This window comes from Rhinoderma darwinii, chromosome 1 (assembly GCF_050947455.1).
Source record: "Rhinoderma darwinii isolate aRhiDar2 chromosome 1, aRhiDar2.hap1, whole genome shotgun sequence".
NCBI classification, from domain to species: domain Eukaryota; kingdom Metazoa; phylum Chordata; class Amphibia; order Anura; family Rhinodermatidae; genus Rhinoderma; species Rhinoderma darwinii.
In genome coordinates this window covers 446833648-446849929 of record NC_134687.1, presented here as the reverse complement: position 1 = coordinate 446849929, position 16282 = coordinate 446833648, and the positions used below count along the sequence as shown (strand labels likewise).

Below are 16282 nucleotides of genomic sequence, written 5' to 3'. Positions count from 1 at the left end.
CCGTCAGAACAGAACGCCGTTTTTCCCATTGAAATCAATGGGCAGATGTTTGGAGGGGTTCTGCTGCCGATTTTTTTTAGCCGTTTTTCAGGACGTTTACGGCCCGAAAAAAACTCAGTGTGAACATACCCTTATATTGTGGGAAAGTTGTGAATGAAGTGACCGTGTGAAAAAACTATATACTTTTTGCATATTTAGCTCTTATTTATATGAGATAAATAAAAAAATAAAAAATACTGAATCATGGGGTTTACAAAGCCTTTAAAAAACAAACCCTATGTAAATCTGTTCCAAAATCATAAATAAAACCAAGTTTTAGATTAAACTACTCATACACAGCATATGAATATAAACCAGTAGATCCCAGGATAAGCAGCATCATTCTCCTGCACACAAGATCTCTTGGATGAATCTTTAACGCTCAAATAGTTATTTGCATTTCTAAAAGCCATGGCATGGAGCAAAAGCCTTACCCACACCCATTTGGTTACCCTACAAACATCCTATGCGTTTGCTTGTGCAAAATACAGCAATCTCAAATAATCTGCTTGCTGGTGCAAAATTGGTTAATGGGTTTAGTAATACATTATGACAAATTGATGATTTGCATACTATAAAAACAAGTGGTTGCTAAGAGCTCCATTATACAGCTCCAAAAACAAGCATTTGGGGGGGAACGTATAATATGCCTGAAAAAAATCGTAAGGCCCCATGCACACAAACGTGCTTTTGCGGCCGCAATTTCACGGGAGAATTGCGGCCCCATTCATTCCTATGGGGCCATGCACACGACCGTGGTTTTCACGGTCCGTGCATGGCCCAGGAAGAACGGGCAAGCCTTATTTCGGCCATGTTCTGCGGTCCAGGCTCATAGCAAATAATGGATGCGGCCATTTGCAGGCGACACTCCGCCCCCGGCCGACCCGAAAATCACGGCCGTGCACATGGCTACGGTCGTGTGCACGAGGCCTTAGGATCAAAAATTGTGTTTTTTGTTTTTTTCAATCAGCATTGCCAAAAGTTTTCAGCAATAGTGATTGGACGAAAGCAGCTGATAGACAGAGCTCTCATAATGCTTCTCCTAATATCCTTTTCCGTTAAAATCCAGGGATATTATAGGGGACCTAAAGTGCCAAAAAATACAGTGGGAGCTCCTAGTACCCATCACGGGCATTTTATAGATTTATTTATTTTTTGTACATAAAGCTTTAATGGGCAGCTGTCATTTTAAAACACTTCTGTCATTAATAGTTGAGGTCCAGGCACTGAGATTCCCACAGTCAACTAGAATAAAGCACCATGCCCCCTTGGTTCTCCTCAGAGCTGCGTACAGGCCAAAGACCGTATATTATTAACTGTACACATCTCTACATCAGAAGCTAAAAAGAAAAAAAAAAACTTTCAAGTGACACTTTAATTCCACCTATTCGTGTTCCTAAAAACATTAACAAGGACGGCTACAGACCCACAATCTCTGTTTGCCCATTACAATTCTCAGCCTATCCATTTTGTTCTGTGCATAATGGAAGACATTTATCTGTTCTGGCCTCCACTCCCTTACTTGGTGGTAGACAATATCCGGTATTTGGATAATAAATTATTGCTTCATTGGAAGATACAGATATAAGAGTCGGGTAAAGCTTTACTAATGACAATGAGATTCGTTATAGAAATATGCACCCAAGTGAACCACAGTTGAGCAAAAAGGGCTATTTTCATACATGTTTTGTCATTTGTCACCCCCCTATTGTATCACACCGTTGAGAAACGAATTAAGGAACGGTAAGAAACATACAAATTATGGCAAAGTTAATAAAGGGCTTTACGTTCTTAAAAAAATATGGAATAGACCACACAGGAAAGCAGATGTTTTAGACATTTACCATACTTGTCCCAATTTCAGGAACCATATATAAAAATATTATACTGCGCTCTGCATTTTATAAACAGCCATCTACTCCTGAAGACAGGGGAAAAGAAGACTATAGTATTGCACAAAACAAGAATCAAATTATGCAAACCTTTTTACTGAAGATTTCATATAATATGTATATTCCTGTAACAGTAAGCTTCCTTCACAGCTCACCCGGCTGTTTAACTGCTAATAAAAGGATCTTAGGACTGATACGGACAAAAATAAATAAATATCATTTGTACAAAGTCTTCGGTCTTGTATAACAGCACTTTATAAAAGGAATAGAAAAAAGACAATGCTCCATGATTGCGTCAAGCACAGGATTGGCCTCAAATATATCCCCGAATCCTCTGCTCTTGTCAAAGAATGTTCTAACCCAATATAGATCAGTCCATTGAAAAAGATCCTTACTGGCCACCATTGTAGGCATAATCTGCTTTATTGTGCATGATGAGCTTGTTATCCACAAAGTAGAAGCTGTCTGATCTGGTCTCATATGGGTTATCAATCATCAAGTGAACTGTGAAAAAAAAAGTCATATTGAATAAAAATAAAATTTCCTCATGTATCTTGGCTACATTGTGATACTATAGTTCTAGTATTACCATATATATATATATATATATATACATACACACACACACTACTGTTCAAAAGTTTGGGGTCACCCAGACAATTTTGTATTTTCCATGAAAACTCACACTTATATTTATCAAATGAGTTGCAAAATGACTAGAAAATATAGTCAAGACATTGACAAGGTTAGAAATAATAATTTTCTCCTTCAAACTTTGCTTTCGTCAAAGAATGCTCCATTTGCAGCAATTACAGCAATGCAGACCTTTGGCATTCTAGCTGTTAATTTGCTGAGGTAATCGGGAGAAATTTCACCCCATGCTTCCAGATGCCCCTCCCACAAGTTGGATTGGCTTGATGGGCACTTCTTGCGTACCATACGGTCAAGCTGCTCCCACAACAGCTCTATGGGGTTGAGATCTGGTGACTGCGCTGGCCACTCCATTACAGATAGAATACCAGCTGCCTGCTTCTTCCCTAAACAGTTCTTGCATAATTTGGAGGTGTGCTTTGGGTCATTGTCCTGTTGTAGGATGAAATTGGCTCCAATCAAGCGCTGTCCACAGGGTATGGCATGTCGTTGCAAAATGGAGTGATAGCCTTCCTTATTCAAAATCCCTTTTACCTTGTACAAATCTCCCACTTTACCAGCACCAAAGCAACCCCAGACCATCACATTACCTCCACCATACTTGATAGATAGCGTCAGGCACTCTTCCAGCATCTTTTCAGTTGTTCTGCGTCTCACAAATGTTCTTCTGTGTGATCCAAACACCTCAAACTTCGATTCGTCTGTCCATAACACTTTTTTCCAATCTTCCTCTGTCCAATGTCTGTGTGCTTTTGCCCATATTAATCTTTTCCTTTTATTAGCCAGTCTCAGATATGGCTTTTTCTTTGCCACTCTGCCCTGAAGGCCAGCATCCCGGAGTCGCCTCTTCACTGTAGATGTTGACACTGGCGTTTTGCGGGTACTATTTAATGAAGCTGCCAGTTGAGGACCTGTGAGGCATCTATTTCTCAAACTAGGGACTCTAATGTACTTGTCTTGTTGCTCAGTTGTGCAGCGGGGCCTCCCACTTCTCTTTCTACTCTGGTTAGAGCCTGTTTGTGCTGTCCTCTGAAGGGAGTAGTACACCCCGTTGTAGGAAATCCTCAGTTTCTTGGCAATTTCTCACATGGAATAGCCTTCATTTCTAAGAACAAGAATAGGCTGTCGAGTTTCACATGAAAGCTCTCTTTTTCTAGCCATTTTGAGAATTTAATCGAACCCACAAATGTAATGCTCCAGATTCTCAACTAGCTCAAAGGAAGGTCCATTTTATAGCTCCTCTAAACAGCAAAACTGTTTACAGCGGTGCTAACATAATTGCACAAGGGTTTTCAAGTGTTTTCTAATCATCCATTAGCCTTCTAACACAGTTAGCAAACACAATGTACCATTAGAACACTGGAGTGATGGTTGCTGGAAATGGGCCTCTATAGACCTATGTAGATATTGCATTAAAAACCAGACGTTTGCAGCTAGAATAGTCATTTGGCACATTAACAATGTATAGAGTGTATTTCTGATTAATTTAATGTTATCTTCATTGAAAAAAACTGTGCTTTTCTTGCAAAAATAAGGAAATTTCTAAGTGACCCTAAACTTTTGAACGGTAGTGTATATACACACACACACTTTACTTTTATTAACTATTGAAAAGCGTATACAAGGTTTTTTTTCTTACAATTGGATTCAATGGAAAACATATGCAGCTATAGAAATGCATACATCTGGGACATGCGTTTTGTGTCCACGTTTGTCATTTAAAAAAAATTCAAAACACCCTATGGAGAAAGACGCCATACATTACCTATTAGACCTGCAGTACATGATTTCTGGACTATAAAGCGAAGTTGAAATTCAGGACCAGTACAAGAGAAGTAATACAATCTATTTAGAGGTTAGTCAACTTTTTATGTACGGTAATTAATTCTTTATATAAAATCTAAACCTTCAAAGTTGGGAATACCTTCTAAACAGGCAGCACTGGTTTTGTAACCAGTTTCTGTGTTTCACAGCAGGAAAGAGAAGAGACCTTGGTGTCTGTCACTTGCAGCGTGCTTGCCCAGGCAACAGATCAACAACGAGACCCTAGAACAGGCCTAGTATGTATTCACCTAGGCAGCTTCTGTCTGGACGAGTGTGCCTGCAGCACTTAAATGGTTGTGAGCATGTGAAGTGCGACAACATTTTTTAATAGGGATTTTATTAAAATACTGCTGCGGAGTGTGGCTACAAATATCCAGAGACAAGAACAAAACAGGGAACGAGTGAAAAATCAGCACTGCATAACCTCCTGGCAGATAGTCGTAGAAAAAGGAAAGGAGCTCTGTATATTAAGATATATTTCATATGTTAGAACACCTTATATTTTGACCTATGTCAAATGCATAAAGACATAACAAAAATACTTACTGAGTTCTTCTGACAATTGTGGAAATTCATACATGTGTTCACATGTGTTACTGCTGTTTGGAATGCAAAAGCCAAAGTCAAAATCAAAGCTTTTAAGTATGCGGTCACGAAAATAATGCCTCTCAATCATCCGGAAACTCTTCACAGGCTTATCGCCTACAGTGAACTCCACACTAAAAAGAAAAATCAAAAACACAGTACAAACTGGTGACCGTATTCTTACAGCGCAGGCGCAATTACTGAATGGGAGTTTCTAATTACCAACGAGTTGTCTCCCAGAAGCAGTGCCACTCTTGTCCATGGGCGGTCTCTGGTATTACAGCTCAGCCCCATTTACTTGAATGGGGATGAGGTGCAATATTAGGGTATGTTCACACGCAGTGACCAAAAAAGTCTGAAAATACGGAGCCGTTTTCAGGCGAAAACAGCTCCTGATTTTCAGACGTTTTTGTAGCAACTCGCTTTTTTCACTGCGTATTTTACGGCCGTTATTGGAGCTGTTTTTCAATGGAGTCAATGAAAAACGCCTCCAAAAACGTCCCAAGAAGTGACATGCACTTCTTTTTCGCGGGCGTCTTTTTACGCGCCGTATTTTGACAGCGACGTGTAAAATTAAGGCTCGTGGGAACAGAGCAACGTAAAACCCATTGAAAGAAATGGGCAGATGTTTGTAGGGGCGTTTATTCAGGTGTAATTCGAGGCGTAAAATGCCCGAATTACGTCTGAAAACACTGCGTGTGAACATACCCTTAGTCACAGACCATGGTCACAAGTGGGACTGTTTATGGCAAAAAGCAGACACTTTATTCTAATCCCGGATAACCTTTTAATGATTGCCTAACTTTGGTTTACATTGGAAAGTCAGGGCCCCTATTCCAGAGGGGCACATCTTGACATTGGACTAGGGCTACAGATAAACTAGTCACAGACGGGCATGCGACGTGTGGCTGTCATTCTGGCACAGACTCAAAAGTCCTGAACATTATTATAATAATATAAAATTATTATATATATATATATATATATATATATAATAATTGTTGGATCGCTGGGAGACCCACCGATCATAAGGAGGGTCCCAAACCCCCACATCCTTCTCACTGAACCCCATGCAGTAAGGAGGAGATTGAATGGAGCGGTGGTCAAGCATGCACCCACCGCTTCATCCATTATATATTTTCGAAAGTAAATTTGAAGCCCGATTTTTCATTGGTTTAAAATGAAGTGACGTCACGCTCCATCCTCCATAGTGTAGACACGCCTTGGCGTCAGAGGAACGCAACACAGAAAATGGCGCTAGGTCAGAGGATACTCGGAGCACAGTGTCGGGCGCTGGCTCTTTGTCTGCTCACAGCCTCAGTAGAGTAACACGAACATCTACGAGATTTCTCCTCAGGAGTGTCTGAGGTAACGTTCTCACGCCCCTCCACAGCCTCAGCATACTTTACCTGCTTGGACTTGGCCTGCGCGGTGGTCAGACCCTTCTTCCTCAGCACAGTCACGGTGTCCCAGTCACTCTCAGCCATGTCTAGTCTTTTACCTCACCAGACGCTTCACTAAAAATTCCCAACACTACACGACGAAGGCCCGACCTCCAAACCCTGCCTCCTCATTAGTTACAACAACCATCAATCAGTCTCATACGGTCTCAATCTCATGGACGGGCAGACACTATCTATACCGTAAGTCAACCTCCCGAGCAACGCCAGGTATAACAGCTAGTTCACTTTATATGTGAATGAAGGGAACAGCCGAGCACTGTACTCAGCTGTTTCCGTAATTCCAATAGACATTGAATGGATCAGTAGTGCGCATGCGGTCGAGTAGTAAGGCGGAACGGGGGGGGGATGGGTGTGATAGTTTATGATTTTGGGAAAAACCCCTTAAAAGCAGCCAGCATCAAAGAAAATAAGTAACCGGTAAATACTACCCAAAGTCTACTACTGCAATGGAACTGCTGCTTTCATTCTAAGGGTATGTGCACACACACTAATTACGTCCGTAATTGACGGACGTATTTCGGCCGCAAGTAGTGGACCGAACACAGTGCAGGGAGCCGGGCTCCTAGCATCATAGTTATGTACGATGCTAGGAGTCCCTGCCTCTCCGTGGAACTACTGTCCCGTACTGAAAACATGATTACAGTACGGGACAGTTGTCCTGCAGAGAGGCAGGGACTCCTAGCATCGTATATAACTATGATGCTAGGAGCCCGGCTCCCTGCACTGTGTTCGGTCCGGTACTTGCGGCCGAAAATACGTCCGTCAATTACGGACGTAAATAGTGTGTGTGCACATACCCTTAGGGTATGTTCACACGGCCTATTTACGGACGTAATTCGGGCGTTTTTGCCCCGAATTACGTCCGAAAATAGCGCCTCAATAGCGCTGACAAACACCTGCCCATTGAAAGCAATGGGCAGACGTTTGTCTGTTCACACGAGGCGTAATTTACGCGCCGCTGTCAAAAGACAGCGCGTAAATAGACGCCCGCGTCAAAGAAGTGACCTGTCACTTCTTTGGCCGTAAATAGAGCCGTTATTCATTGACTCCAATGAATAGCAGCGCTAAATACGCCCGTAATTGACGCAGCGTTCAAGCGCCTGCACATGCCGGTACGGCTGAAATTACGGGGATGTTTTCAGGCTGAAACATCCCCGTAATTTCAGCCGTTACGGACGCCCTCGTGTGAACATACCCTAACTATTTTTAGTTAAACATTTGATAACATTTAGCTTTCAGAAGGTAGAAATATGTACACTGCAACATAATTATTCTTTTAATATCACATTACAATGAAGATTACAATTCTGGATTTATTGCACATTCACTTGGAGGTCGACTTCTGTAGATTGGACAATATGTGGGCTTAGGACAATGAATATTCTATCATAATGCAGTATTTCTAATGAAACACTGCAAGAATGTAGACCCCAGAACAAAGCAGACACTGAGATCACAGATCTGACTGAATGCCCCTACTGTATAGATCTCAATGGTTGAATAATAAAATGGCACCAATGCCTTGCGTGCATGGTACAATAGAGTCTATATGCCAGATTATTCCAACCTTTGAACACCCGGGTATAGCCTTTGGCTGTCTGATACAACCCAAGCACCAGTGGGTTATCTCCTGACAGAACAAAAAGGACAGGCATGTTGAAGTCCATTATGCCAATCCTGGAGCAACCCCCCCCCCCCCCCCCCGGACAGCAGACGTCTGGATGTCCCAACATACGTCAAATGTTAAGGTGCGTAAGCAGAGATGTAGTAGATAAAGCAGCTGGCATAGGGTTGAGCCATAGTTTCTTTATAATACTCACGTAGCGCCAACTTTTCGAAGCCTAAGAAATGCTGGTGTGAACTGATATCGTACAAAGCGCCCAGCGCTACTATCAACCTGTCCTGCCTCTTCATCTTCCTCTTCCTGTTCTATTAAAAGAAAAACAGACAAACCATGAATAAATACATATTTAGAAACTAGTCGTGACATTGCGCAGCATACATTTACAGAAAAATCCACAAGTGAAAATAGGCATCTGCTCCATATTCTAGACTTGACAAGGCTTTCTGAATTAGGTCAATAATGTAATTCTCTAATAGTTATACTAGTGAGCATGATTACATCCACTAAACAACCCTTCGAAGTGCCAAATGGGGAAGGGCTGAAAAGAACGCCAGTAATCACTGTCACAGACTACATCACATGATCTTTTCAGAGATGCCAACTGGTTGAAAAGTATCATGTGATTCACTATGTGACTCCACAGAATCATAATTGCTTTCTTTTCAACCACCCCCCCCCCCCTTGTTTTGCACTCTGTTGGAAGGTAATCTAGTATAATGCCCTTCAGTCTAATTTTTCATGCCTGCCCTTTGCATGGGACCACGGAGAGGAAGGACATCTTCCTAATGCCTCATGCACACGACTGTGTGCACCGGCCAGGTCCTGTCATCGATACGTGAAAAGATAGGACATGGTCCACGGATTGGAAAATCGGGTCAGTTCTCACGAACCCGATTCACCCGCTAAAATGAAAGGGTGCCACTCGTGCCGTTTCTATAAAAGGGGCATTTCTATGCAGTTTTGGACTTTACTGGGCAAAATAGGTGCGTGGCTTAAAATGTTCTGTGACTTGGGAATCAAATGCTGGGGGGGGCGTATGTGGGTGTGATGAACCCACTAGTATAACTAATAGGATAGGACACTTACGTTCTTATTTAAATAGATTGGTCAGTGACCAGTTCGCTTTAACCCCTTGAGGATCAACCTATTTAGGGCCTACATGGCAATATTCCCCCCCCCCCCCCTCTACTTCAATTACCATATTTCAAGAGCCATAAAGTTATTATTTTTCTATCAATGTAGCCTATGTATTTTTCAGGGTAGGTATTATTCTTTGGGTGGGACACGTTGTACCATATTGGGTTACATGTAATCTATTGATTAAATGTTGTGCAGGAGAAATGAGGAAGAAAAAAAGAAACGCAAACCGGCCACCATTTTTTGGGGATTTTGGGCAGTATACACAAAATGACAATGATGCATATATCCATCTCTGTGCGGGATCAAGCATACGTTTTTGCCCGCACTGCTCAACACCGGCACGTGTGAATAAGTCATCAGCAGTAAAGGAGAAATAACTGAAAGCTCAATCTTTCCAGAAGTCCCATTAAAACTGAAAACTGAACCTCAGTGGCAAACGTATTAAAGAGGTTTTCCAGAACCAATTAACTAATCTCTATTTCACTGCAAATATAAAAAGAATTTAATTTGTAATATACTTAAGTTTTGATTTAATCTTCTAACACCCGATTCCAGCGCTGGTCATGTGATGAGTCTCCAGTATCAAAATCCTTACTTCCGGCGCTAGCTCGTCCATGATCAGAGTTCCGTTTTCCGGCTGGCTCAATGTACGGGTACGTCATTCCTGACATCACAGTACACTGAGGGAAGTGGTGGACCAGATACTCCCTTTCTTCTGATAGTTTCCGGTCTGCTGCTAGGGGCGAGAAACACTGCAAATCTCGGAGCATGCGTGGTAAACACTGCTAGTCTCGGAGCATGCGTGGTAAACACGAAGAGTCTCGGAGCATGCGTGGTTTCTACACTAGCTGTGTTTACCACGCATGCCCACTCCTGCGCTATCACAGCACCAGAGTAATTTTCTCCCCCCTAGAAGCGGACCGGAAACTATCAGATGTCAGGAGCCAGTTGCTAGTAGAGCTATCACAAGGACTCCGGCGCTGTTGTTAGGGGATTCCAGAGTACCGGAGCAGAGCCTATACTAGCGCTCTGCCCGGGACTCCGACTCTGGGGAAGACCCTGACAACACTGTCCATATATGGACAGTGATGTCAGGGGATTCCACAGAGTCCCGATACAGAGCCTATACTAGTGCTCTGTGACTCCATCTCTGGGGTCAAATTTTTTTTTTTTTTTTTTTACAATTATGTAAGAGTGTTGTTTGGTACAGCACTGATATGTTGCAGGTTTATAGTTAGCTCTCACTGATCTAATGAGAGCAGTAAACTGGCAACGGAGATTGTTTATAGCTGGATGTAGTAGGCGTGATGAGTCCCTGCTGCTGGCGCATCGCATGCTGGGACACAACCGGTGCATGCAGGGAACTGTATGACCGGAAGAGCAAGACAACGAAAAAACCTCTCATTGTAAACAAAAAAAAAAATGGGATTGGAAAACCCCTTTAACTTCCGGGTGTCACCAAATTTTCAACCTCTCACTTCTGCACACCCAAGAGGTCATGAGCAATTATCAGGGTGTTTCCATAGACACCCAGTTACATCTGTATATGGAGCGTACATACACATGTATATATTAAAAAAAAAAAAATTGTACTCAATAACGCATTATATTAATAAGGTTGTGCCTTATGGACATCACAGAAGTCCCCCCTCTATGAGCCAGAGTGCAGAGAAAGCAGCAGTTCTCGCTCTGGAGGACTTGGCCATTCATGGACAGCCCAAGTTCATAGCAGTGGTCACAATTTTTCTGTGGTGGGACAAATTCTTTTATTTCAATAGTAACATTATGATATTGTAGGGCACTTACAGTGGATATAAAAAGTCTGCACACCCGTTAAAATGTCAGGTTTTCTCATGTTACAAAGTCAGTACAAGATTAATTTCAGAACTTTTTCCACCTTTAATGTGACCCATAATCTGTACAATTCCATTGAAAAACAAACTGAAATCATTTAGAGGGGAAAAAAACCAAAAACTACAATAATGTGGTTGCATAAGTGTGAACACCCTCTTATAATTGGGGGATGTGGTTGTGTTCAGAATTAGCCAATCACATTTAAATCGTAGTCAGTACACAGCTGCCATTATTTAAAGTGATTCTGAGTAACCCTATATAAAGTTCAGCTGTTCTATTAGGATTTTCCTGACATTTTCTTTGTTGCATGTCACAGCAAAAGCCATCGTCCGTAAAGAGCTTACAACACATCAAAGGGATCTGATTGTTGAAAAGCATCAGTCAGGAGAAGGGTACCAAAGAATTTCCAAGGCATTAGATGTAACACGGAACACAGTGAAGACTGTCATCAAGTTGGTTACATTTGGCACAACAGTGACATTACCAAGAACTGGACATCCCTCAAAACTTGATGAAGACAAGACGAAAATTGGTCCAGGAGGCTACCAAGAGGCCTACAGCAACATTAACTGGTTCCCGACCACCGGATGTTTTTTCGGCCAGCGGTCAGGGTCCTTAAAACCAGAGCCATAACTTGCTGCCCGTGCGATCGGGCAGCTGAATGTCGGGTCTCCGGCTGTCAGTGAAAGTTAAGTGCAAATTTTTTTTAATAATAAATACACAGAAAATATCCACGCCAAAAAAAAACGTCCCCCCCCCCCCCCACCAATCATTTTTGTAACGCTAGCGCTGACCCAATTACCCGAATATAGACATGTAATATATTAAAATTTACGTTAGACAATGACGATCACAAATAAAAAAAGTCTATTTTAGGGTAAAACTAAGTTATTACCAAAAAAAAATAATTGCTGAAAAGTAAAAAAGCTTATTTTTTTTACTATTATTTTCAAACTTTATGAATAAAAATTCTAAAATAGCAAAAAGGATGTGTATAAAAACGATAAAAAATGAAACCTGCATTGTCTACGGAAAAAACGTCGCAAAAATCATGTTGTTAGCCCAACAAATAAAAAAAGTTATGGCCATTTAACTAACACGTGCTAAAAAGGGCTAAACGGTGTCTGGTCCTGAAGGCTCAAAATAGCCCGGTCCTGAACTGGTTAAAAGGAGCTGCAGGACTTTCTGGCAGGTACTGGTTGTGTAGTGCTTGTGACAACAATCTATCATTTTCTGCATATGTCTGGGCTGTGGTGTAAAGTGGCAAAACCTTTTCTAACAAAGAAAAACATCCCAGCCCGGCTATGTTTTGCAAAGACCTACATCAAGTCTGCCAAAAGCATGTGGGAAAACGTGTTCTGGTCTGACGAGACCAAGGCTGAACTTTTTGGCCATAATTCCAAAAGGTATGTTTGGCGCAAAGCCAACACTGCACATCACCAAAAGAACACCATACCCACAGTGAAGCATGGTGGTGGCAACATTATGTTTGGGGCTGTTATTCTGCAGCTGGAACTGGGGATTTAGTAAAGGTGGGGGGAATTATGAACAGTTCCAAATATCAGGCAATATTGGCACAAAACCTGCAGGCCTCTGCTAAAAAGCTGAAGATGAAGAGGAATTTCACCTTTCAGCACGGCAACGACCCAAAGCATACCTCCAAATCAACAAAAGAATGGCTTCACCAGAAGAAGATCAACGTTATGGAATGGCACGGCCAGAGCCCAGACCTGAATCCCATTGCTCTGCGGAGTGACCTGAAGAGGGCTGTACACAGGAGATGCCCTCTCAATCTGACAGATTTGGAGCGCTTTTGCAAGGAAGAGTGCGGAACAATTGCCAAGTCAAGAAAAGACTGAGTTCTGTCATAAAGTCAAAGGGTAATTCAAGAAAGTATTAGTTTATGGGTGTGCATATTTATGCAACCACATTATTTTTGTTCCTTATTTTTATTTTTCCACGCTAAAAGATTTTCAGTTTGCTTTTCAATGGAATTGTACAGATTATGGGTCACATTAAAGATGGAAAAAGTCCTGAAATTATTCATCTTGGACTGATTTTGTAACATGACAAAAACCTGGCATTTTAACAGGGGTGTGTAGACTTTATATCCACTGTATATTCGCATTGTATGATGTATTTGTGTGGTACTCTACAGTCATAGTGCACCATATGAAGGCAAAATTGTGGTTTTATTTGAACACTATATGGTGATATTTGCGTGTTGTATGGCACTTACACTTATAATTTTTCACCTATCCACTGCATAGTTGATAAATGCTAGATCTAGCTCGGCTGTTTCTATCAGTCCCATAGACGCAGCCCAGCTACCGCTCCAGTCAAACTCCTCCTAGCCACCATCTCGTGGCTGGGGAGATCGGGTAACCTTGTTCTGGCGATGGGTGGGGGTCCCAGCGTGCGGACCTTAACCGATCTAGCATTCATCACCTATCCAGTAAATAGGTAAAATATGCTTTAGGCTGGAATACACCTTTAAAAAGGCTCGGTCACCACATTTTAAGTGCCCTATATTGTACATGATGTGATCGGCGCTGTAATGTAGATTACAGCTGTGTTATTTTATTTAGAAAAACAATCATTTTTGACGGAGTTATGACCTATATTAGTTTTACGCTAATTCGTTTCTTAATGAACAACTGGGCGTGTTTTACTTTTTGGCCAAGTGGGCGTTGTAAAGAGGAGTGTATGACGCTGACCAATCAGTGTCTTACACTTCTCCCCATTCATTTACACAGCACATAGCGATATAGCTATATCGTTACGTGCAGCCACATAAACACACTATAACGTTACTGCAGTGTCCTGACTATGAATATACATTACCTCCAGCCAGGACGTGATGTGTATTCAGAATCCTGACACTTTGCTAACAGAATCTCGACACTACAGCACAGCAAGCGTATTAGCAGATCATATATACAAGAATAAGCCCTTATGACCGGATACCACGGACGCTCGACAGCCCCGATAACTTACAGGGTATTTTCACACGCCCTATTTACAGACGTAATTGAGGCGGTTTACGCCCCGAATTACGCCTGAAAAAACTGCTCCAATACGTCAGAAAACATCTGCCCATTGCTTGCAATGGGTCTTACGATGTTCTGTGCAGACTAGGAGTATTTTTATGCATCGCTGTCAAAAGAGGGCGCGTAAAAAGACGCCCGCGTCAAAGAAGTGCATGTCACTTCTTGGGATGTAATTGGAGCCGTTTTTCATTGACTCAATAGAAAACCAGCTCCAATTACGTCCGTACTGGACTCCTCGAAAAACGCGTGCACTTGTAAAAACGTCTGAAATTCAGGAGCTGTTTTCGCCTGAAAACAGCTTCGTAATTAGAGACGTATTTGGTGTTGCCGTGTGAACATACCCATAATGATGTCCGTCCTTATTACTTTTTAAGTAAGAGTAAATAATATATCTATAATTTTTTATTTCCATAAAGTTTGCTGGTTAAATCTTGCATTGTTGTTATAATATTTCTATGCCCTACCAGCCGGCTACTTCACCCTGAGATCAGCGCTTCGAGGTTGGCATGTCTATGAGGAATGAATGCCATATGTGAATGGTACATTTGATAGTCAATTACCTGAGCAAGGCTTGGAGATCTCAAACAGCACAGTGCCAGTCTCTAGATCCCGGATCTTAAAGCGGGTGAAGTCAATGCCATAAAGATTATCTTCCGGTTTACACAAATAATCTAGTGACGAAACAAAAACCAAGTGAGTGGAAACGTGACTGAGAACGGCGTCCGGTATCTGGAGACGCAGCAACCTCCACGATAAAACTTACTCTCTGTGACCCTTGTCAGGCCTAGGACGTTCTCCGGTCTCGGCTCTTTCAGGCCTAACAACTCATGCTCGGTGACCGGAGTCACAGCTCTGTGATCGGAGTCGCTTACTTCCCTGCCCTGCACCCGCCGCGCTTTCAGACGGTTAATCACCCCGCCCCCCGCTTTCTTGCGTTCTTCCTTAGCTGCCTCACGGTTCGACCCGCTCATTTCTACAACAAGATGGCGGCTGCCACCTCCGCTAGTGCCGTAACTATGGAGAGAAGGCGGACACCGCCGTAACTTGGTAACATAAGCGAATGTAAGGAGACACAATGTAATGGGGCGTGTATCCAAAAATGTTTACACCAATGAGCGCCAAAGGCTAGTCGTTTACTATGGATTGCAATGTGAGAGGACCGGCCAGACGAGGGGCGGACCAATAGTGGTCTTCTGGACCCGGGGAAATAAAGGTCACAGCCTATAAGTCCCGTACATCACGACATAGGTGTGTGCTGGATAGGGTTGTCACGATACCACAAGTCCAACTTCGATACCGATACTTTGTGTTGTATTGCGATACTAGATACCAAAACGATACTTTTGCCAACAATAATAAAAAAAAAGTTCAGTTTTCTGATGAGAGACACGCTGTATTATTAATTTTGAACCTCCATGTGCCTCATATTAATGGTAATTAACCCCATCGTGTTCCTCAGTCATAATGGACAACATTGGGTTAATGTGTGAGGTACATGATGGGGTTAATTACTATTAATATGAGGCACATGAGGTTCAAAATTCATAATACCTCGTGCCCCACATTAATAACTGAACGAAATCAGTTTTTATTTTATAATAGCGTAAGCATCATAAATGATGCTATAACTTTATTACGGTCATACCAAATGTGTATATTCTATGTATTGAGACTTCTTTTAATGTTTATTGTAAAAAAAAAATATTATTTTTTTTTGTTTTTTTAACATTACTTTTTATTTTTAAACTTTAACCCTTTCAGGACTGAGCCTGTTTTGGCCTTCAGGACGAAGCCGATTTTTTTCAAATATGACGTGTCACTTTATGTGGTAATAACTTTTGAATGTTTTTACCTTTTGTCTCGTGACATATTGTACTTTATGTTAGTGAAAAAAATTGGTCAATAAATGCAATTATTTATTAATTATTCAATTTATTTGTAAAAAAAAACACCAAGATTAAGAGAAAATGTGCAAAAGTTAGCATTTTTCTAAATTTAAATGTATCTGCTTGTAAAACAGATAATTAGGGTATGTTCACACGCAGTGTTTTCAGACATAATTCGGGCGTTTTACGCCTCGAATTACGCCTGAAAAAACACCCCTAATACGCCTACAAACATCTGCCCACTGCTTTCAATGGGAATTACGATGTTCTGTTC

At 41.7% G+C, this 16282-nt stretch overlaps 1 protein-coding gene across 1 annotated transcript; it reads right to left on the bottom strand.

Moving 5' to 3' along the window:
• Positions 1-1865: 1865 nt before the first annotated feature.
• On the bottom strand, positions 1866-15271 carry UNC119B (unc-119 lipid binding chaperone B). The gene is made up of 5 exons (XM_075831395.1): positions 14886-15271; positions 14683-14793; positions 8275-8383; positions 4953-5125; positions 1866-2435 (listed from the first exon to the last, which is right to left on the bottom strand). Exons 1-5 carry the CDS (start codon positions 15091-15093, stop codon positions 2323-2325), a joined length of 714 nt encoding a protein of 237 aa, XP_075687510.1. The 5' UTR covers positions 15094-15271; the 3' UTR covers positions 1866-2322.
• Between the last annotated feature and the right edge of the window lie 1011 nt (positions 15272-16282).

Bases quoted from the DNA above. Each gene is read 5' to 3' on its own strand.
- UNC119B (XM_075831395.1), bottom strand. From the start codon at position 15,093: ATGAGCGGGTCGAACCGTGAGGCAGCTAAGGAAGAACGCAAGAAAGCG. The intron at 14,794-14,885 runs GTAAGTTTTATC...TTTCGTCACTAG, and splicing joins CCTGACAAGGGTCACAGAGA to ATTATTTGTGTAAACCGGAA. The intron at 8,384-14,682 runs GTAATTGACTAT...TTCTTTTAATAG, and splicing joins GATCTCCAAGCCTTGCTCAG to AACAGGAAGAGGAAGATGAA.